At 37.8% G+C, this 24,400-nt stretch overlaps 1 protein-coding gene across 16 annotated transcripts in view; it reads left to right on the top strand.

Annotated features, from left to right (window-relative positions):
• Positions 1-24,400, top strand: part of NPHP1 (nephrocystin 1) — a 78,957-nt gene that overhangs the window by 12,253 nt on the left and 42,304 nt on the right. For 14 of the 16 annotated variants that reach the window (XM_039874636.1, XM_039874645.1, XM_039874637.1 and 11 more), the window contains 5 exons: positions 3,724-3,934; positions 4,241-4,342; positions 21,819-21,919; positions 22,257-22,299; positions 23,099-23,186. In XM_039874636.1, the coding sequence (XP_039730570.1) occupies positions 3,724-3,934; positions 4,241-4,342; positions 21,819-21,919; positions 22,257-22,299; positions 23,099-23,186 (545 nt within the window). The remainder of the gene's footprint in view (positions 1-3,723; positions 3,935-4,240; positions 4,343-21,818; positions 21,920-22,256; positions 22,300-23,098; positions 23,187-24,400) is intronic. The other 2 variants (XM_039874649.1, XM_039874634.1) reach the window with 1 other exon arrangement.

The raw sequence follows: 24,400 nt of genomic DNA, 5'->3' as shown, positions 1-24,400 counted from the left end.
TGGTATGATTTCAATCATCTAAAATTTGTTGAAGCTAGTTTTGTGTCCCAAAATATGGTCTATCCTTGAGAATGTTCCATGTGCACTAAAGAATAATTTATTAGCTGATGTTTTAGGATGGAAGGCTCTGTAAATGTCAGTTATGTCCAGTTGGTCTAATGTGTCATTTAACATTGATATTTCCATATTGATTTTCTGTTTGGATGATATGTCCATAGTTGTCAATAGGGTATTTAGGTATCCTACTATAATTATGTATTTTTCCGTTCTATCTTTAGTTTGTTGTAGTTGCTTTATATATTCGGTACTCCCTGATTGGGAGCATATGTATTGATAAGTGTTATGTCTTCTTGGTGTATTGTCCTCTTTATCATTATTAGTGTCTATCATTGTCTCTCATAACCTTTTTTATTTTGAAGTCTATTTCATCATATTTAAGTGTGGCTATACCCACTTTTCAGGATGCCATTTGCTTGGCATATCGTCTTCCACCCTTTCACTTTGAGTCTATATTGGTCCTTGCAGCTGAGATGTGTCTCTTGAAGGCAGCATATGATTGGGTTTTGTTTATTGATGTAATCTGCTACTCTGTGCCTTTCTGTTGGTTTTACATTCAGGGCGATTATTTATTTATTTATTTTAATTACGTTTATTGGGATAACATTGGTTAATACAATTATATAATTTTCAGGTGTACATTATCATTTGACATCTGTATATTTAATTGTGTGTTTACCACACAAGTCCAGTTTCCTTCAGCTACCATATATTTGATCCCCTTTACCCACCTCACCCTCCCCATCCCCCTATATTTGACTCCCTTTATCCCGTCTACCTCCCCCCTCCTCCCTCCACCCCACAAGTAACCACTAGTCTATAGTCCTCTGGTAACCACTAGTCTATAGTCCATGTCCATGTCCATGAGTCTCTGTTTGTTTGTCCTACTCGTTTGTCATAGGGAGATTATTGAAATATGAGGTTCCCATTTTATCTTTAATTTTCTGGTAGCTTGGTGTCTCTTGCTTCTTTGCCCTTTTCTTTCTGTCTGTTATTTTAGTTTGGTGATATTATATGATTTTTTCCTCTGTTCTCTCTTGTTTTATGTTATGTGTCTCAGTTCTGGATTTTTTGTGTGTGGTTGCCATTAAGTTTATGTAAAAGAAAATTTCACATGTATAGTAATCCTTTTTTTTCTCCATGAGTTTTATCTCCATTGCTCTTTGCAAGTTCAGACCTTTATTCTCTCCCCGTTCTGGTTTTGTTGTCTCAAATTGGCCCTATTTATGCTGTGATTCCATTTCTGAGTTGCAGTAGCTATTGTCTCCTCATTTTAAAATATGTTTACCTCCTTTAACCATTACCTAATATTTAAGTTTATAATACCCTATTCTGAATAAATGTTGCAATTTCCTGTTTCTGCCTGTTGTTAGTCATCTTACACAAAGTTTTGTATCATTTTGGTCTTTTTGTTTCAGGTATAATAACCTTCTTCAGTATTACCTGTAATGCAGGCCTTATGGTAGAAAATCTCAACTTCTCTGTCTAAGAATTTCTTTATTACTCCTTCACATCTAAAGGAGAACTTTGCTGGATATAATATTCTTGGCTGGTAATTTCTCTCTTTCAATAGCTTGAATATTTGATTCCACTCCCTCCTAGCTTACAGAGTTTCTGCTAAAAAATCCGATGGTAACCTAATGGGTTCTCCTTTGTAGGTCTTCTTTCCCTGGATACCTTGAGAATTCTATCTTTGTCATTAATTTTTGACAGTTTTAATATAACGTGTCTAGGAGAAGGTCTTTTTGGATTGAGATAATTAGGTGTTCTGTTTGCCCTTGGATTCAAGGATCCAGTTCTTTTCATAGGTTTAGGAAGTTCTTGTTGACTGTTTGAATAGGCTCTCTGTTCCCTTCTCCCTCACTCCTCCTTCTGGTATAACAATTATTTTTATATTGCTCTTTCTGATGGTGTCAGATAGTGCTTGTAGAGTTCTTTCTTTTTATTTTTACTCTCAAGTCTTCCTCTTCTTCTGTGTCATTTCCAGATTTCTGTCTTCAATGTTACTAATTCTTTCTTCTATCTGGTCACCTCTAAGCTTGCTACTTCGTTCTTCATATACTTTATCGAATTCTTCAGCTTCAGAATTTCTATTTGGTTCTTTCTTAGAGTTTCATTCTCTTTGGTAAAGTATTTCTATCGTTCGTTGATTTTGTTTCTGAGTTCATTAAACTGAGTTTTCTTGCATCTCATTAATTTTTTTTCAGAATTGCGGTCTTGAAATCTCTGTCATTTAGGCCTTTTGAGCCATGCTTCTCTTGCTTGGGCCCACTTCCATGTCTGGAAGTGTACTTTCTCTTCTAATAAAGCTTTTCTTTCCTGCTGTGAAAAAAAAAATCTCTGTCATTTAAATTGCATATTTTTATATCTTTAAGTTTATTTTCCGGAGACTTTTTATTTTCTTTCTGAGCTGCCTTGTCACCTTGGTTGTTCATGGTATTTGATAGATTATTTCTTTGCCTAAACATTTATGGGAATGAACTCTGCTTTCTAAAAAATTTTATTATTATCAATAGTACTCCCTCATTAGCAGGTTGATAAGAAGAGGTTTTTCTTTTGTTTTTCAGTAGGTATTGCACAAGCCTCCTCCACTGCCTAGGCTTCCCAGATCTCTACTGTGTGGCAGAAAAAAAAATGTTCTTTATTTCCTGGGGAAGTGTGTGTCTCCCCTGTGATCAGGTTGCCTTGGTCCCAGGGCCCTACTCCTGTGGGAGAATGTGATGGATGATGGGGTTCTGAGCCCCTAAAGAGCCCCTGAAGTCCTGGTGCTGCTCCAGCAGCCAAATGCAGTGTTATGCTGCCTGTGGTGGCCCAGTGCCTCCATCAGGATCAGCTTTGATAGGTGGGCATGGGCTGGGTTTGGAGAGCCTGTCAGTGTGCCTAGGGCTAGTAAGAGTGACCAGGCCTCTGTATCTCCACCCTTGTTCCTAGGACTAGCTGCAGTGAGTACATTGTGTCTGCCACTCGGAAGCCCTCAGTTCCTGGGGCTGCAGACTCTCTACTTTATAGGAGGACACTAGCTGCTGCACTTTTTCCTGGGGTCTGCTGCTAGCTCTGAGAGGGTTCAAGGAGGCAGCTGTCGAAGAGTCAGGGGAGGTATCCAGGCTCCGTGACTTACTTTTTAGAACACAGCTGTCACACTTCTTATTCTGTCTCTGCCCTGGTCTCTGTGCTGATTACTCAGGCAGGAGTGCTTGGGGCTACAGAGAGTGCACACCACAACCTGATTCCTCCACTCTTCCCGAGTCCCACAGGGAGCTCCAGGATGTGTCTGTTGTACCTGTCTCTGCTCCTCTCCTTTCCTCCTCCCTTACTTTCCCAGTTTGCCCATCCTCAAATGCTTTGATGGGTAGATCTCTCAAAAGTGTTTGTGTGTTAAGCTGGGAATCTTCTATTGGATTATAGCTGTCCAATTTGTTATAGTTTAAAGGGAAGAGATCAAGGGGGCCCCTCATGCCACCATGCTTCTGACATCAACTCTCTTGAGGTATGTACTCTTAGCTAAATGATAGAAACCATTAACCATGCTTTCCCCTTGTCTCCTTTATTTTCCAGTTCCAAATATAGGCCAGATCTTCTGTATAGAGAATTTATACTTGATATATTCTAAAACGTTATTTCAGGTGATCCTTGTCACAGAATTCTTTTTTTTTTTCTTTTTTGCAGAATTGGGGCACTTAGAGAAGAAGAGGGTGTTTCTGCTGAAGAAGATGAAGACGACAGCGAAGAAGAAAGTGAAGAAAGTGATGGGGAGGAAAAAGAAATAGAAAAGGAGGAGGAGGAGAAACAGGAAAATGAAGCTCACCAGTGGACAAGTAAAGAATACATTGCTGTTGAAGGTTTTACTACTCAGCAGGCTGGGGATCTGACATTCAAGGCAGGTAGAAACAAGACTGGAACCTAACCTCAGGAGCAATTTGCATACCTAACAGAATAAGAAAACTCTACCTGTGTACCTGTAGAACATATTCCTGATACTAAGTTTCTAAAGACTCAATTTGTTTTAAGTAAAACAAATAATAATTAATGATTTACAGGCAGTATTCATGCAAAATTCTGTTATCAAAGTTACCTGGTAAAAGAGTAAATGCTCTTCTATTTTCGAAAATAACTTTAATGTTGATAAATTCCTATTTCAGGGCTAAATTTTAATTAATATTTTAAAATTCTGCTTTGCTTTAAGAAAGGAGAAATTCTCTTTATAATTGAAAAAAGCCCTGATGGTTGGTGGATGGCTAAGAATGCCAGAGGAAACATAGGTCTTGTTCCCAGAACCTACCTGGAGGTTAGTATTTGTTGTTTATTCTTTCTTTTTTCTCTTTCCAAAGTTTTTCATTTTTAGTAAAACATTAAACTGTATTATTGGATCAACTGAGTAGTGAATGACTTGAGATATAGAATTTGCATTAATTTTAGAGGGACAGGGCATGGGGAAAATATTATGTGTTAATAATCCTGGGACCTATGAAGTACTCTCATGCAGGTGAACCCTGGAATGTTAGCCCACAATGAAGATGCTTTATGGATTAATGCTAATTATAAAGATTAATAGGCATTCATTGTTTGTTGTAAAACAAAACCACAGTTAACTTTCTGTTAATGTCCACAAATATACAGTCCTATACTAGGATATAAACATACTATACATGCATGTTTGTAGCCTATTTTTTCATATTTTATAATACAGCATGGTCATTTTCTGTGCCAATATGCATAGATAATCTGTCTCGATCAGTGCTATCCATTAGAAATCTACTGCAAACTACAAATGTAATTTAAAATTTTCTAGTAGCTATACTGAGATGTCTTTTTTTTTTTCTCTGATACCAAATATCCGTTGTTTTTCCACACCCATTCTCTGAAACCAACCAGGTGTCTATTAGTTCATTTATTTCAATTCTGACATTAACTACTGGAGTTAGTACAGACCCCACAAGTTACAAGCTTGGTTCCACAAACCACCCTACTTCAAATGCCAGTCACAAGTCCCAGGGGCCTCCTGTACTTCTGGGTTACCAGCTATAAATTTAGGGGTTCCCAAATTTGATAATTTGCTAGGACTTGCAGAACTGAGGGAAACACCTTACTTGTGTTTAATATGAAATACAGACTCAGGAAGAGCCACATGGAAGAGGTGCATAGGGCAAAACATTGAAAGAGAGAATGGGAACTGGGTCTTCCATGCCTGTTCTGGGTGCCACCCTCCCAGCACTTCGAAGTGGCCACTGACCTGATAGCTCCTTAAACACTGTATTTTAGGGTTTTTTTTATGGAGGTTTCATTACTTAGGCATAATTGATTATATCATTGGCCATTGACGGTTGAATTCAATCTCCAGCACCTTTCCTACCCCTGAAGGTGAGGCAGTGGGTGTAATGAAAGTTCCAGCCCTCTAATCACATGGTTGGTTCCTCTGGCAAGCAGCGCTCTCCTGCCAATACCTCATTAGCATAAACTTCTGTCACTCAGGAAATTCTAAGAGTTTTAGGAACTCTTACCAACTGGAAATAAAGACCAAATGTATATGTTTTGTTATACCACACATTTAAAAAAAGTAAAAAGAAATAGGTGACATTTTTATTTATCTTATATATTTTAAAATAAATTTAAAAATTTTAAATTACAGTTTGCACATAATATTATATTAGTTTCAGGTGTACAACATGGTGATTAGACATTTGTGTGTCTTATAAAGCAATCACCCTGATTGCAATCACCATACATAGTTATTACAATATTGACTGTTTTCCTCATGCTATATACTTTACATCCCGATAACTATTTTGTAACTACCAATTTGTACTTCTTAATCCCTTCCCTTTCGCACCCAGTCCCCCAAACCCCACTCCATCTGGCAACCATCAAAATATTCTCTGTATCTATGAGCTTGTTTCTGTTTTGTGTGTTTATTTTGTTCTTTAGTTTCCACATATGAGAGAAATCGTATGGCATTTGTCTTTCTCTGACTTATTCCACTCAGCACAATACCCTCTAGGTCCATCCATGTTGTTGCAGATGGCAGATGGCAAGATTTCCTTTTTTTTTTTTTTAGGGCTGAGTGATATTCAATTGTATATATATACCACCTCTTCTTTATCCATTCATCTATTGATGGACACCCAGGCTGCTTCCATATCTTGGCTATTGTAAATAATACTGCAATGAACATATGGATTCACATGTCCCTTTGAAGTAGTGTTTTGGGTTTATTTGGATAAATACCCAGAAGTGAAATTACTTGGTCTTTCTTTGTCCCTAGTTATAGCCTTTGTTTTAAAGTCTATTTTGTCTGGTATAGGTAGTGCTACCCTAGGTTTTTGTTTATTTCCATTTTCACAAATATCTTTTTTTCATCTCTTTACTTTCAGAGTGTATGTGTCTTTCGATCTGAAGTGGTTCTCTTACAGGCAGCATATGGTCTTATTTTCTTACCTATTTAGCCACCCTATCTTTTGATTGTAGTATTTAATCTATTTACATTTAAAGTAATTGCTGACAGATATATAGTTATTGCCATTTTATTATTCATATTTTTAATCTTTTTTTCTTCTTAAAGAAATCCCTCTAAAATTTCTTGTAATACTGGTTTAATGTTAATATACTCCTTTAGCTTTTTCTTGTCTCAGAAGTTCTTTATCTGTCCTTCTATTTTATGATAGATTTGCTGGGTAGAGTGATCTTGGTTGCAGGTCCTTGCTTTTCATCACTTTGAATATTTTAAACCAATCTCTTCTGGCCTGCAAAATTTCTGTTGAGAAACCAGCTGACAGTCTTTGGGAGCTCCCTTGTAGGTAAATAGATGCTTTTCTCTTGCTGCTTTTAAGATTCTGTCTTTGTCTTTAACCTTTGGCATTTTAACAATGATGTGTCTTGGTGTGGGGCTCTTTGGGTTCATCCTGTTTCAGCTCTCTGCACTTCCTGGGCTTGTATGTTTTATTTCCTTTGCTAGGTTAGGGACATTTTCCATCATTATTTTTTCAACTAGGTTTTCAATTCCTTGCTCTCCCTCTTCTTCTTCTGGTAACCCTATAATGCAAATGTTGGTATGCTTGATGTTGGCCCAGAAGCCCCTTAAACTATTCTCATTTTTTTTGGATTTTTTTTTTCTTGTTCTTCTCATTGGGTGTTTTCTGCTACCTTATCTTCTAAATCACTGATTGAATCCTCTGCTTCATCTAATCTACTTTTGTTTCCTCCCTAGGGTATTTTTAATTTCAGTTATTGCATTCTTCATTTCTAACTGGTTCTTTTTTATGTTTACTATCTCCATTTTTTTGTGTTTTTATCCCTTTGTTAAAGTACTCATTGAATTCATCTGCTCATCTTCTAAGTTCATTGAGCATCCCTATATCCAGTGTTTTGAACTCTGTATCTGGTAGTTTCTTGTCTCCATTCTGTTTAGTTCTTTTTCTGGAGCTTTGTTCTATTTTCTTATTTATGACATGTTTCTTTGTTTCCCCATTTTATCTGCTTCCTTGTGTTTGTTTCTAATAAGGTAGTGCTCCTATGTCTTCCAGTCTTAGTAGATTGGCCTTTTATAGTAAGAGTCTTATGGGGGGGCTCAGTGGTGTACTCTTTCCTGGTCAATTGAGCTGCGTGCTCCAGGTGTGTCCTATGTATGGGTTGTGTGTGCCCTCCTGTTGTAGTTGAGCCTTGGTTGCTGTTTGCATGTGAATGAGATAGACTGACCTTTGGGCTAATCAGTTGTGAGTACTTACCAGTGAGGGGCTGACCCTATGGAGTCGGATTTGCTTTGGCAGGGCTCTGGTTCCTGCCCAGTTTGCCCTTTGGATGTGTCATTTGCAGAGGTAGCCAGGTAGTGCTCTGGTGGATCCAGAGCAGCCACCAGGCAGGCCGGCCTTTGGGCCTCCTGGGAAGGGTCCCACCACAGGCCAAGTTTAGCTGCCACCAGCCCAGGGCCACCTGACGAGTCACCAGGCAATCTGAAGATGGCCACCACCCATGCTCATTTTGGCAGTTCCTTAATAGGCCAAGCCACAAACTGAAGCTGGCTGCTACTACTGCCAGGCTGGGCCTGCTCAGCAAGAGGTACAGGGCACACCAAGGGCAGATGCTGCTTGTTTGGGTTTTGTGAACCCTTGAGGGATTTTATGAAAGTCCGAAGCATGAGCTAAGGTATGCCATTTGTATGGAAAAGCCACTGGAAGCAGCCCACAAGTTTGGTGGGGCAAAGTCTCAGGGAATCACTAGGGCAAGGCAACCATTGTTAGCTAGGTTGTTGGAGACTCAGATATGAGGGCCACCTGTGTTTGCATGCTCAACAAAATACAGTAGACTCTGCCAGCACTTCTATCTGGGATAAAGCTGCCCCTCCAGCCCTCATCCTGAAGCAGGACAATTCACTTCCTCCCTGTATCTTCCTGGTGTCTTTCAAGCCACTGCCCCAGTGCTATAACTCAAAGTGAGCAAATCTATCACCGAGTAAGTTTACACGTGGGTCCTTCAATTTCAAGAGGAATGTCTAGGAATCCATCCACCCTCCAGCTCATTCAGCCATAATCTCCACTGGTTTTCACAGCCAGAAATTTTGGGGACTTTTCTTCCCAGCACTGGAACCCTGGGCCCCAGGACCAGGACCCCTCACATCTCTGGAGAGACCATCATAGCCAATATATCCCTCCTCATTCTCATCTGCCACATGTGGATGTGGGGACCAATCTGTTCCTCATCTCTGCACCTCTTACCAGTCTCGAGGTTACCCACTTTGTATGTTCCCAGATATAAGACTTCTGTTTAGCTAGACTTCAGGCAAATCCCAAAGATAGCTATTTTGTAGTTTAGTTGCAATTTTGAAGTGGTTGTGAGAGAAGACAAGCACAGTTTTCCTACTCTGCCATCTTAACTGGAAACCTCAACATTATTTTTAATAATATATTTTGTATTCAGTATATCAGAAATATTATAATTTCAACATACAATCAATAATAAGAAATACTTTCTTTTTTTGTGCTAAGTCTTCAAATTTTAGTGTGTATTTTGTACTTAAATAGCACATCTCAATTTGAACTAGTCAAATTTCAAGTGCCCACAGGCACATGTGGTGAGTAGCTGCTGATTGCATAGTTCAGGTCTAGATTATCTTTTTCAATGTATTCCATAAGTAGTATTCCAGTTTCATAGAGATGGATATTTATGTTGTTTCCAACCTATAATAGCTATCAGTTACATGGCAACAAAGCTTTCGTTATGATTAGCTTCCCCTAGGAGTTACAAGAGATCCCCAGAATAGAGGCTTAAATAAGGTAGAAGCAGAAGTATAGAGGTAGCGGTCAAAGGGTGGTGAGGCCCAGTTCAGTATTTCACTCTATAAAGTGGGGGACAGCTCTTCCAGAGGGATTATCTCTGTAGTTTACATTGGCTACTAAATCTTTTAATGATTCCAGAGAGCAAAAAAGGAGAAAAGGGGAACAAGAGGCCTGAGCTGCCATTTTTTTAGGGCTGATTCCTGGAAATTATATAAAAACTTCCAATTATATCTCCTTGATCAAAATTTAGTTCTTGGCAACATCTAGTTGCAAAGAGGGCTTGGAAACTGTAGTTTTTTCACTGACTCCTTGCTAAAATGAGGGATTCCGCAGTAGACAACCTACAATGTGTGTTGTGATCAGTCTGCACAAATATCTTTGTAGACTTATCCCATTGTTACCTTAGATTAATTCCCAGATGCTCTGTGCTGGTTAAGAGGCTACACCTTTGAATTTTTTTAATTTTTTTATTTTTCAGTTAGAGTTGGTGTACGATATTATACAAAAGTGATTAGATAATTAACTTCCGAAGTTGTTACACTGAAAAAGCCTAGTACCCATCTGACACCACATGTAGTTATTACAATATTATTGACTATTTCTCCATGCTATACTCTACATCCCCACGACTACTTTGTAATTACCAATTTTTACCTCTTAATCCCTTCTCCTGCTTCACCAGTTTCCCTAACCTCCCTCCCATCTGGCAACCATCAAAAAGTTCTCTATACCTATAAGCTTGTTTCTGTTTTGTTTTTTTTGTTGTTGTTTTTTAGATTCTATAGAGAAGTGACATCACATAGTATTTGTCTTTGTCTGATTTATTTCACTCAGCATATTATCCTTTAGGTCTCTCCATGTTGTTGCAGATGGCAAGATTTTATTCTTTTATCTGGTGGCTAAACAATGCTTCATTATGTGTATGTACTACTTCTTTATCCTTTTATTTACTAATGGACACTTAGGTTGCTTCCATATCTGGGCTATTGTAAATAATGCTACAGTGAACATAAAGATGCATATGTCTTTTTGAATTAGTGTTTTCTGTTTGTTTGGAAAAATACCCAAAAGTGAGATAACTGGATCCTTCTTTGTCTCTTGTTATAGCCTTTGTTTTAAAGTCTATTTTGTCTGGTATGAGTATTTATGAGTATTGCTCCCCCAACATTTTTTTTGGTTTCCATTTTCACAAAATACCTTTTTCCATCCCTTTACTTTCAGTCTGTGTGTGTCTTTCGATCTGAAGTGAGTCTCTTTTAGGCAGCGTATGTAAGGCTCTTGTTTTCTTATTCCTTCAGCTACCCTCCATCTTTTGATTGGAGCATTTAATTCATTTACATTTAAAATAATTAAATATATGTAGTTATTGCCATTTTATTATTAATACTTTTGATATTTTTTTCTTTTCGTAAGGAATTCCTTTTAACATTTCTTTTTTAAAATTTCTATATTTATTTTTGGTGACATTGGACAACGAAATCCAACAAGTTTCAGCTATGCACTTTAACAGTAAGGCATATATATATTGACACTATGTGTTCACCTCCTATAGTTAGATTTCTTTCTGTCACCACAATTTGACTCAGTTTACCCTATCTACCTCCACTGCCCCCCCCACCTTCGTAACCATTACTCTATTGTCCATGTCCATGTTTGTCCTGTTCATTTGTTGCTTTTAGGTTTATATCCCACATATAAATGATATCATGTGATTTTCAACTTTTTCTGCCTGACTCAATTCGCTTAGCATGATTACCTCAAAGTCTGTCCATGTTGTTGCAAATGGCAGTATTTCATCTCTTCTTATGGCTGAGTAATATTCCATTAAATGTATGTACCACAGCTTCTTTATACAGTCATCTATCATAGGACATTTTAGTTGCTTCCATATCCTGGCCAATAATGCTGCTATGAATATTGGTGTGCAAATATCTTTTCAGACATGAGTTTTCAAGTCTTTGGGGTAAATACCCAGTAGAGGGATTGCTGGATCATATAGTAGATCAGTTCTTAGTTTTTTGAGGAAACTTCATACTGTTTTCCATAGCGGCTATACTAATTTGCAATCCCATCAGCAGAGTATGAGGGTTCCTTTTTCTCCTCATCCTCTCCAACATTTGTTATTACTTATCCTGTTGATTATAGCCATTCTAACAGGTGCGAGATGATATCTCATTGTGGTTTTGATTTGCATTTCCCTAATAGCTAGTGATGTTGAGCATCTTTTCATATATTTGTGGACCACTTATATGTCTTCTAGGGAGAAGTGTCTGTTCAAGTCCTCTACTCATTTTTTGATTGGAACATTTGTTTCTTTGTTGTTATTGAGTCGTATGAGTTCTTCGTATATTTTGGATATTAGGCCCTTATCAGAGGTGTTGCTTGCAAATATATTTTCCCATTTGGGTGGTTATCTCTTTACCTTGTTGACAGTTTCTTTTGCTGAGCAGAAGCTTTTTAGTTTGATGTAGTCCCATTCATTTATTTTTGCTTTTACTTCCCTTGCCTTTGAGGTCAAATTCATAAAATCTTCGTTAAGTCCAAGGTCCTTGAGTTTAGTTCCTATATTTTCTTCTATGCATTTTATTGTTTCAGGTCTTATATTCAGGTCTGTAATCCATTTTGTGTTAATGTTGGTGTGTGGTGATAGACAGCAGTCTAGTTTCATTCTTTTGCAGATGGCTTTCTAGTTTTCCCCACACCATTTATTGAAGAGGCTTTTTTTCCTCCATTGTACGTTTTTGGCTTTTTTGTCAAAAATTATTTGCCCATATTCATATGGGATAACTTCTGGACTCTCTATACTATTCCACGAGTCCGTGTGTCTGTTTTTCTGCCAGTACCATGCCGATTTGATTATTATCACTTTCTAGTATAATTTGAAGTCGGGCAGAGTGATGCCTCCAGCTTCATTCTTTTTTCTTAGGATGGTTTTGGCAATTCGGGGTCTTTTGTGCTTCCATACAAATCTGATGATTTTTTTGTCCTGTCTTTTTTTTTTTTTTTAATTCAATGGGATTTTGATGGGGATTGCATTAAATCTGTATAATGCTTTAGGTAATATGGTAATTTTAACTATGTTGATTCTTCCAATCCAAGAACACAGAATATCTTTCTATTTCTTTGTATCTTCTTCGATTTCTTTTAATAGGGTCTTATTCTTTTCATTATATATGTCCGTCACATGTTTTGTTAGATTTATTCCTAGATATTTTATTCTTTTTGTTGCAATTGCAAAAGGAATTATTTTTTCCACTTCTTTTTCTGACACTTCTTTATTAGAGTATAGGAACACTATGGATTTTTGAACATTGATTTTGTACATTACTGAGTTTGCTTATTGTTTCTAGTAGTGTTCTTGTAGAGTCTTTAGGCTTTTCTATATAGGGAACCATGTCATCCACAAATAGAGATGGTTTGACTTCTTCGTTTTCCATTTGGATGCCTTTTATATCTTTCTCTTGCCTGATTGCATTCTCTAGGACCTCCAAAGTTACATTGAATAAGAGTGGCGATCGTGGACAGCCTTGCCTTGTTCCTGATCTTAGAGGGAAGGTTTTTAGTTTTTCACCATTAAGTATAATGTTGTCTGAGGGTTTGTCATAGATGGCCTTTATTATGTTAAGGTACTTTCCTTCTATACAGATTTTGTTAAGTGTTTTGATCATAAATGGGTGCTGTATCTTGTCGAAGGCTTTTTCTGCATCTATTGATACGATTTTTATTATTTAATTTATTTATGTGGTGTATCACATTAATCGATTTGCATATGTTGAACCATCCCTGTACCTCTGGGATGAAGCCCACATGATCACGGTATATAATCTTTTTAATATGTTGCTGTATACGGTTCTCTAGTATCTTACTTAGGATTTTCCATCTGCGTTCATGAGAGATCTTGGTCTGTAGTTTTCTTTTTTTGTGTTATTCTTACCAAGTTTTGGTATCAAGAGTAATATTGGCTTCATAAAATGAGTTGGGAAGTATTGCCTCCTCTTCGATTTTTTGGAAGAGTTTGAGGAGAATAGGTATTAAATCTTCTTTGAATGTTTGGTGGAATTCACTGGTGAAGCCATCTGGTCCTAGACTTTTACTTTTTGGTAGGTTTTTGATGATTGTTTCAACTTCCATACTGCTGATCGGTCTATTTAGATTTTCCAGTTCTTCTTGATTCAGACTAGGAAGGTTATAGTTTTCTAGGTACTGGACCATTTCTTCTAGGTTATTAAATTTGGTGTTATATACTTTTTCATAGTATCCTTGTATGATGCTTTGTATTTCTTGGTGTCTGTCATAATTTACGCTTACACACCTGATTTTATGTGTGTCTTTTCTCTTTTGTCTTTAGTGAGTCTGGCCAGGGGTTTGTCAATTTTATTAACCTTCTCAAAGAACCAGCTCTTTGTTAATTTATTTTTTTTATTTCTTTTCAGTTTCATGTATTTCTACTCTAATATTGATTATTTCTTTCCTTCTGTTGATTTTAGGCTTCAGTGATTCTTCTTTTTCTAGTTTTTTAAGATGACACGTTAGGTTGTTTATTTGGGCTCATTCCTGATTTTTGAGATAGGCCTGTAATGATATGAACTTTCCTCTTAGTACTACTTTTGCTGTGTCCCAAAAGTTTTGATATATTCTGCTATCATTATCATTCGTTTCTATGTATCTCTCGATCTCTCTTTTTATTTCTTCTCTGACCCAGTTATTCTTCAGTAGCATGTTGTTTAACCACCATGTATTTGTGGTTCTTCCCATTTTCTTTTTACATTTGATCTCAGCTTCAAAGCATTATAATCAGAGAATATGATGGGTATGATTTCAACCCTCTTATGTTTGTTAAAGCTATCTGTGTCCCAGTATGTGGTCAGTCCTTGAGAATGTTTCATGTGCACTAGAGAAGAATGCATAGATAGTAGTTTTGAGATGGAAAGCTCTGTAAATGTCAATTATGTCAGTTGGTCTAATGTGTCATTTAAGGATGTTATTTCCTTATTGATTTTCTGTTTGAATGATCTGTCCATTTCCGACAATGGGGCATTTAGATCCCCTACTACAATAGTGTTTTTGTCTGTTTTCCATTTAGTTCTGTTAGTAATTGTTTTATATATTTCAGGGCTTCCTGATTAGGAGCATAGATATTAATAAGTGTTATGTCTTCCTGGTGCATGATTCCCTTTATCATTATGAAGTGTCCCTCAGTATCTTTATTTACCTTTTTTATTTTGAATCGATTTTGTCTATTAGTACTGCTTTTCAATGTCACTTGCTTGAAATTTTGTTTTCCCCCCTTTCACTTTGAGTCTGTATTTGTCTTTGGAGCTGCAATGTGCTTCCTGGAGACAGCATATGGTTGGGTTTTGTTTTTTGATCTATTCTGCAACTCTGTGCCTTTTTTTTTTTTTGGTGAATTCAGTCCATTTACATTTAGGGTAATTGTTGAAAAGTGAGGTCTTCTTATAGCCATTTTATCTTTTGCTTTGTGGTAGCTCAGTGTTTCCATGGTTTCCTTGTCTTTGTGTTTCTGTTTTCTTTATTTTGGTTGGCTTTTGTGGTTTTTCCCTCTTGTCCTTGTTTTATGTTATATACTTCAGTTCTGAATATTTTGTGTGTGGTTACCATTATGAATATGTAAAGGAAGTTATATATATACAATTGTCCATTTTATTCTGCACGTGCCTTATCTCTATTACCCTTTGCAAATTTGGATCTTTGAATCCCCCCCTTTTCAATCATGATTATCTCAGTTTGTCCCTATGTGTGCTGAACATTCACTTCTATCTTGCTATAGCAATTCTCTCCTTAGTGTTTAAGCTTATAATGCCCTGTTCTTAGTAAGAGTTGCACTTAGTAAGGGTTGCTTCTATTTGCCTGATAGTCACTTTACTCCTAATTATGTATATTTTTTTGTCATTTTATTTTAGGTGAGCTGACCCTTTTCAGTATTTCCTGTAATGTAGACCTCGTAGTGGAGAAGTCCCTCAATTTGTGTATGTCTGGAAAGGTCTTTATTTCTCCTTCATATTTAAAGAGCTTAGCTGGATCCATTATTCTTGTCTGGTACTTCCTTTCCTTTAATAGTTTGAATATTTGATTCCACTCCTTTCTGGCTTTTAAGGTTTGTGCTGAGAAGTCTGACAATAATCTAATGAGTTTTCCTTTATGGGTTACCGTCATCTTCTCCCTGGCTGCCTGAGAATTCTTTGTTTGTCGTTGATTTTTGATAATTTTAATATAATGTATCTTGATGAAGGCCTATTTGGTTTGAGATAATTGGGTGTTCTGTTGACTTCTTGAATTTCAAGCTCCACCTTATTCCTAGTTTGGGAAATTCTAGTCAACTGTTTGCCTGAAAATGCTTTCTAGTCCTTGCTCCTTTTCCTCACCTCGAGAATGCCCATTATTCTTATGTTTCCTCTCCTGATGGTATCAGCTAGTTCTTGTATTTCTCTTTCATTATTTTTCATTCTTCAGTTTGTTCTTCCTTCTGACTTATTTCTGGATTTCCATCTTTGATATCATTGATCCTTTCCTCCATTTGGTCAACTCTATTTTCCAAGCTTGCTATTTCATTTTTCATCTCCTGCAGTGTGCTCTTTATCTCCAGAAGTTCTATTCAGTTCTTTTTGAGGGTTTCAATCTCTTTGCTAAAAACTCATTCTGCTCATCTAGTTGTTTTCTCAATTCCTGAAATTGTTGATATGAATCGTTTTAGATCTCATTGAGTTTTTCAGAAGTACCATCCTTAATTCTGTCATTTAAGTCATATATTTCTATGTCTGTAAGCTTATTTTCTGGAGATTTTTCTCTTTCTTTCTGAGCTGCTTTTCATCTAGGCTGTTCATGGTGTTTAATGGAATGTTTCTCTACCTAGACATTAATGAAAGTGTATTCTGCTTTTTTTCCAGAAAGATTTATTATATTAAGATCTCTCCTTAGCCTATGGTAACTCTTATGCACAGATCCCAAGCTCAGATGTGCTGTTGTGCCGTTTGAGTGTCTTTGTTGAGTTTTAGTTGTCAGCTTATTGGTGTTTCAAGGGGAGAGATCTCGAGACGTCTCTCACTCTACCTGAACATTTCTTGTTATACTGGTTTGCTGTTGATATACTCTTTACCTTTGTCTAGTCTCAGAAGCTCTTTATCTGTCTTTCGATTCTAAATGACAGCTTTGCTGGGTTGAGTGATCTTTGTTGCAGGTCCTTGCTTTTCATCACTTTGAATATTTCAAACCAATCCTTTCCAGCCTGCAAAGTTTCTGTTGAGAAATCAGCTGATAGTTTATGGGAGCTATCATAAACTGACTACTTTCCTTGTTGTTAACTGACTGCTTTCCTCTTGCTGCTATTCTTTTTCTATTTTTTCCTCCGTCTTTATTGAAATAGACAATTATTTGCTTGTATTTACATTGTACAATTCAATGAGGTTTTTTTTCAGTTACAGTTGGCATACAATAATATACCAGTTTCAGATGTATAGTATAGTGATCAGAGATCCACATAACTCATAATCACTCCACTAAATCTAGTACCCGTCTTCCCCATTACATATTTATTACAACATTATTAACTATCATCCCCATGCTACACTCTACATCTCCATATCTATTCTTCAACTATCCATTTGTACCTCTTAATCCCTTTACCTTTCTTTTTGTCCTCCAAACCCCCTCCCATCTAGTATCCCTCTAAATATTCTCTGTATCTGTGAGTTTATTTCTGCTTTTGTTGTTGTTGTTGTTGTTGATTTTGTTCTTTAGATTCCATATGTACATGAAATCACGTGATATTTTTCTTTCTCTATCCAACCCATTTCATTCAGCACAGTACCCTCCAGGTTCATCAAGACAATATCTTTCTCCATTCCCTTCTTTTCAGTCTGTGTTTCTCTTTTAATCTGAAGTGAGTCTCTTGTAGGCAGCATATGTAAGGGTCGTTTTCTTATCCATTCACCACTCTATCTTTTGATTGGAGCACTTAATTCATTTGAAGTATTTGTTGGTAGGAACGTAGTTATTACCATTCTTTATTCCTGTTTTTGATATTTTTTTTTTCTTAAAGAAGTCCCTCAACATTTTCTGTAATACTGGTGTTGATTAATTCCTTTAGCTTATTTTTCTCTGGGAAGCTCTTTATCTGTGCTTCATCTCTGAGTGATAGCTTTGCTGGATAAAATATTCTTGGTTGTAGATCCTGGGTTTTCATCATGTCAAATATTAAGTGCCAAGTGCTTCTGTCCTGCATAGTTTCTTTTGAGAAATCAGCTGCCAGTCTTATGGGTGCACCCTTGTAGGTAACTAACTGCTTTTCTCTTGCTGCTTTTAAGATTCTCTCTTTTGTATTTAACCTTTGACATTTTAATTATTTAATTTTGAAGTAGGTCTCTTTGGGTTCCTGGATTTTGACATGGATATTTTTGCCTTTAATAGTGTCCCATAAGCTCCTTAAATTATTATTATAGTCTTGGCTTCTTATTTCTTGCCATTCTGATTGAGTGTCCTTGGCTTCCCCATCCTCTATATTGGTCATTCGATCCTCTTCTTTATCCACTCTGTTGATTCTCTCTAATGTACTCTTCATCTCAGATAATGTGTTGTTCATTTCTGACTGATTCCCTTTTATAATGTCCATTTCCATTTTTATGTTTTTTCATCTCTTTATTAAAGTTATCACTGATTTCATCTACACATCCCCTAAGTTTATTGAGCATCTCTATAACCTGTGTTTTGAACTCCGCAACTGTTAGATTGCTTGACTCCATTATTTCTGGATCTTTGTTCTGTTCTCTCATATAGTTTTTGCTTCTTTGTCTTCCCATGTTGGCTGCCTTTCTGTGCCTGTTTCTGTCTACTAAGCAAAGCTCTTAAGTCTCCCGGTCTTATTAGTGCAGCTTTGTTTAGTACATGTCCAGTGGCACAGTCCTGAGATGAGTTCAGCTGCAGGCCAAGTTTAGCCCCAGCCTGTGTCCTTCCAGGGCCACAGGCTGTTATGATTCAGCAAGCAATCCACAGATGCTGTGCTTATAGTTGCCGCAATAGGCCACCAGAAACGGAGGCCAGCTGCCACCAGTGTGTGTCTAGTCACTGCTTGGCAAGGGATACCTGACTAAGTGAGGACACACCTGGATGTGGTTTGGGTGGGGCCGCAAGTTGGGGGAGGCAGAGTTTCAGGGAATCCTCTTGGCAGAGTGACTTCTGTTAATCAGTTTGATGACATCTCCACTATGACAGCACTGGATCTACACACTGGGATGGGAGAGAGCTCAACAGAGAAACAATGGATGCCGCTGGCACTTCTGTACACATCAAGTCTTGCCTCAGCCTTCACTCCAACAACTCACTGTCCCCCTGTAAGTCCCTGGTGCCTTCTGCACAGCCGAACCAGCACAGGTGCTCAGAGCAAGTAGGTCCAGTACCATGAAAGTCTGCTCATGGTAATACCCTCTTTAAGAGGCGTCTGCAGCTACCGGAGCCTCTATCCCACTCAACCACTTGAGACTAGGCAGCCTCGCGTCCTTTCCCCATCCTACCGTCTGCCGTTGCAGGGTGATTTCTTGGATTTCTTCATAGTTGTATGACTTGTTCATCTAGATCCCAGGTGATTTTCCTTGCTGTTTGCTCCTTGTTTCTTTCCCAACTTTGATTTGGTTGCCAGAGGGATGAACATAGCCTCTATCATTTACGCCACTTTTTTTCCCCACCATATCTCTTGCTGCTTTTAAGATTGTCTCTTTGTCTTTAATCTTTGGCATTTTAATGATGATGTCTTGGTGTAGGCCTCTTTGGGTTCCTCTTCTTTGGGTCTCTCTGCACTTCCTGGGTTTGTATGTCTATTTCCTTCACCAGGTTAGGGAAGTTTTTCCTTATTATTTCTTTAAATAGATTTTAAATTTCTTACTTTCTGTTTTCTTTCTGGTACCCCTATGATGTGACTGTTGATATGCTCGATGTTGTCCCAGAGGCCCCATAAATTATTCTCATGTTTTTGGATTCTTTTTTCTTTTTGCTGTTCTGATCATATATTTTCTGCTACCTTATTTTCCAAATCACTAATTCAGTCTTCTGCTTCATTTAATCTACTGTTGATTCTCTCTCATGTGTTTTTTTTTATTTCAGTTATTGTATTTTTCATTTCTGACTGGTTCTTTTTTATGTTTTCTATTTCCATTTTTGTTTTCTATATTTTTAAGTTCATAGTAATCACCAAGCATCCTTATAACCAGTGTTTTGAATTCTGCATCTAGTAGTTTGCTTGTTTCCATTCACTTTAGTTTTATTTTTTTTCTGGAGCTTTTTCTGAGCTTCATTTGGGACATGTTTCTTTGTCTCTTAGTTTTGGCTACCTCTCTGTGTTTGTTTCTATATATTATGTAGAGCTGCTATATCTGCCAGTTGTAGTAGAATGGCCTTATTAAGTAGGTGTCCTGTGGGCCCAGTGATGCAGTCTCCCTGGTCACCTGAGCTGGGTGCTCCAGGTGTGTCCCTTTTGTGGGTCGTGTGTGCCCTCCTATTGTAGTTGAGCCTTGACTGCAGCTGGCACAGGCTGATTGGTTGCAAGGACTGGCCATGACTACAGTGGGGGAGCTGTTGTGCAGGGGTTGACCCTGTAGAGCAAGATTCGCTTTAGCAGGGCTCTGGTGCCTGCTGCATCTATCCTTTGTGTTTGTCATTTGTTGAGGTACTGGTCTGGTGTAGTCTGAAGCTGGTGACGGGGTTTGTTGGTTCTGGGGCCTCTTGGGAGGGTCTCTGTTGCAGGCCAAGGTCAGCTGCTGCCTGTGCCCTGCCAGAGGCCACTTGGTATGAGCTACAAAGTGATCTTCAGACGGTTTCCACTTGTGTTGTGTTTGGAGGTGTCTGGAAGAGGCTAAGCTGCTGCTAGTGCCAGGCTTGGGGCTGCTTAGCAAGAGGTGTGGGGTATTCGAAGCTAGATGCTGCTTATTCTGGGTTTGTGAACCTTTGATAGATTTTAGGAACGTCTACGGCATGAGCCAAGACAGGCCATTTGTATGGAAAAGCCCTTGGAAGTAGCTTGGGTGATTCTGCAAGTTGGGTTGGGTGGGATCTCAGGGAATTACCAGGGCTGGGTGACCAAACTCATATAGCACCTGCTTGGGTTGGGGTAGGGCTCAACAAAGGAACAGTGGCTTCTGCCAACACGTACATCTGAGAAAAAGCTGCCACTCCAGCCCTTGCTCTGAAGCCAGACACTTTAGTTCTTTTCCATATATTACTGGAACCTTTTGATCTGCTATTCTAGCACTGGAGTTCAGAGAGAGTCAGTCAGTTCTTCAGCAATTAAGTCCATGAGTGAGCCCTTTTGAGGAATGCATGGGACTCCAGCAGCCCTCTGTCTCATTCAGCCATAATCTCCACTTTTTTTCACAGCCAGAAGTTGTGGGGACTTCTCTTCCAGGCACTAGAACCCTGGGAGGGAAGCTTGGTGTGGGACTAGGACCTCTTGCTCCTCCAGGAAGACCTCTGCAGCTAATATATCTCTCCCGATTTTTAACAACCATGTCTGTGTGGGACCAGTTTATTCCACATCTCTGTCCCTCCTACCAGTCTTGATGTGGCTTCTTCTGTGTATCTTTAGTTATAGGACTTCTGTTCATCTAGACTTCAGGTAGTTCTCAATGATGGTTGTTCTGTAGTTCCATTGTAATTTTGAAGTAGTCATAGGAGGAGGTAAACACAGCATTTACCTACTCTGTCATCTTGTTTGGAAGCTCCCCTACACATTTATATTTGATTTAATTTGCCATTTTTGACTTTCAGGAAAGTTAGGCCTATTTGTACTCCCACCCCCCAGCAGCTGAGAGTATGTGTTCCCCACACATTTCCAACGATGGCTGTTATTGTTCTTTCTGCCAATGTGATAGGCAAATATAGGGTGCATTATTGTTTTTATTTGCATTTACTGTCCTGCTAATGTAGTTGAGCATCATTTCATATGCTTTACTGCCATTTCTATTTCTTCTTTGTAAATTGCCTTTCAGTTCTTTTGACTAGTTTTCTAAGGGATTTTTTTAAATCATTGATTTATAGGAGTTTTTGTAATATTTTGATAACAAAGATATCAACCCTTGGAAATTTCTGGCAGATAGTCTCTTCGTTGACTTTAAACTATGTTTATTTTTATGTCGTTAATTCTGTCAATGTTTCCATTCATATTTGTTTTTGGTATCTTAAGTGGAAAGGGCTTTCCCATCTCTAGATCATTTTCTTCTAATATCTATATAGTTCTTTTGTTCTACCCTTACTTCTTTTTTTTCATTCGAATAAATTCCACCTGGAATTTATTTTGATGAAACTTGCTCTCTACCTCTATCTTTGTTATTTTTTCAGTGGAGTCATCAACCACATGTTGAAATACTTTGCCCACTGATTTTTGATATGTCCTATCACATAAATTCCCATCTACACTGAGTCTTTCTAAAAGTCTTTTTATTGGTTGATTTTTGCATTGGGTAAAAAAGCACTTCATATTTCAATCGATTTCAGTCGTATCATAAAGAAGAAGGCCAAGAGTCAAGTGAAGAAGTCAGTGAAGAAGATTTGGAGGTGGGGGCTGAGACAGCAGAGGGAGTGGAAGTTAAACAAAGGTAAAAAGGCATGAGAGGATATAAAAATAATGTAAATAAGAGGGTTAAGAAATTTTTGTTTATTTTTACTATGATAAATAATTCAACAATTTCTTGCAATGGAAACAACTTGCAGTTTAAGAACAGTGCTTGTCATATTACTATTTACTTAATTTTGTGAATATTGTTAGTACATTATGTTATTCTGTCTTGATTTCATCTAGAGACTGTTAGGTTTTCAGAACTTACTGACAATTATGTACTTTGTTCTTTGATTGATGAATTTCTCTAACTGAGTGAATAGGTGGAACCTGTCTTGCACTCAACCTTGGGTTGTTGTTTTTCTTTTGCCACCCAGAACAGATTATCATTGGAATGCTGTCCGAAAAGCTCTCTCAGAGGTTAGTATTTCCTGTCTTGTCAATGATGTCTCCCTTTGTTACCTAACAGTATTCAAACAGGGTGGAGACTTTGGAAGATAGCATTGAATCAGATTCAAACAGGGTGGAGACTTTGGAAGATAGCATTGAATCTTAAACAGATTCCAGGGCATGGAATGTACAGAGCATACATTTCTGGTTTAGTAAGCCTGTGCTCCAAGTAACATTTTCTATTATGTCTTTTCTATAAGAAGAGTGGATTTGAGGGCTTGTAAATATCTCTCATTGATTCTGCCTGAATTTTCTATCATTTGAGTAAAGATTACTGTTAAATTTCAATTAACATGAAAAATTCCAAAAAGCTCAAAAAAGTAAGAAATTATCCATAATTTTGTCATTTAAAAATTATATAACAAAATGAAAATTCATTCCCTTCCATAAGTAACCACCTTTAACAGTTTAGTAAATATTCTTTCTGACCTTTTACCCTGCTTCTCACTTACATGGACATGCTCATGTGTGTGTGTGTGTGTGTGTACATATATACAAAAAAATCATTAGTTCTTTTGTGTGTATCAGTGTATGACATTAGCTCATCTGCTACACGGCATACATTGGAGGGACATTTTGATGAGGGTTGTGCAGGAGCACAGAGCTCTGCTCATTGGGTGCAGCATGGGGGTTAGGTCCTTGAGAGAGGCCAAGATTCAGTGATGGCCTCCTCTCAGGAATTTCTGTGTTCGTCTGATAAAGAGAATACTATAAATGTGAAGAAACATGAATAAAAACAAGCAAATCAATTTGTTTTTACCGTCTTCAGCAGATAAGCACTGTTGATGTGTTAACCACGATGGGAGCTATTCCTGCAGGATTCAGGCCTTCCATGCTCTTCCAGCTTCTGGAGGAAGGTAACAGGTGTCTATCAGCCACCACAGACTTTTAGTTAATTAGTCAAGCTTTATGTCTAATTTTCCTGTTTTAGCCAAAACAGATTGTTTAAAAAGATGTTGAACCTCACATCTCATTGGTGCTCATCTTTTCCTTATCTTTCCTGTGACAATGGAGAAGGACCCATGGTACTGTCAGAGGCCAGCCTGTCTACTTTTGCTCTTGGCTCCAGCTCCTTTCCTTTATTCCAGAAACATGACTGTCTTAAAGGTCAGCCCTTCCCTGTATCTTCAGCCCACTTCCCTTCTCTCACCAGCTTCTTTCCTCATCAGTAGTACTAGCATGCCCAATACCTCCCACCTCAAAGAACCAGCCTCTCTAGCCCTGTCCCTTTCTAGGTGAAGGCTCCCTTTTTTCACTTTTCTTCACAGCAAGACTTTTCTAAAGTTATCTCCATTAACCTTTTCTGTTTTCTTACTTGTTCTTGCATTTTCCTGTACTTGACAATATTTGTCCATAAGCTCATTTTAAAGAAGAATGATGTTAAGGGAGGATGTCCAGATACATTGAGTTGTGGAGTTATCCATGGAAGGGCTGCTTTGAGGTTCCTCTGCTCTCAGCACCCCAACTTCTCATGAATGCCCAACTCCTTCTCTTCTTTTGGGTCTCAGAGTAAATTCCACCTTCCCAAAGAAGACTTCCTTGAGTAATGTAGGTCCCCTGACTCCTGTCCACCTGAGCACCTTTTATGGATCTGAGTCAGCTTATAATTATCTTATTTATTCTCTTGTCTACTTAATTTTTTAATTGTTTCCCTACTCAACTGTAAACAAATAAGGACAGGAACATATTTCCCTGTTCACATTGGTATTTCCAGATCCTAGCATAGTACCTGGCACAGAGTAGGAACTCAAAAGCTGATTTCTTGAATGAATATATGATTTTGTAGGTAAGTATTCTTCATGACTACAATATGGGAGAACAGTATCGAAATGGTTTTAAGATGTGAAATTAACTATTTTATATACATAGTTTAAATCTCCAAAAAGTGTTTACAGATTTTCCGCATATTTCAAAAAATATTTGAATGGATCATCTTTATCATGGGACATGTTATTGGCCTAACAGTCTTTCAGATCTTCCTTAAAGCTGCTCTGAGATCAGCTCTTAGGTGCTTCTATTTTTACATTTCATCCGTTGTTTTTATGTGTAAATCTCCGTTGGTACTTCTGTC

Source organism: Pteropus medius, unplaced genomic scaffold (assembly GCF_902729225.1).
Source record: "Pteropus medius unplaced genomic scaffold, Ma_sr-lr_union100, whole genome shotgun sequence".
Taxonomy (NCBI): Eukaryota; Metazoa; Chordata; class Mammalia; order Chiroptera; family Pteropodidae; genus Pteropus; species Pteropus medius.
Note: the sequence above shows the minus strand (reverse complement) of the source record. Positions and strands in the feature narration are given on the sequence as shown.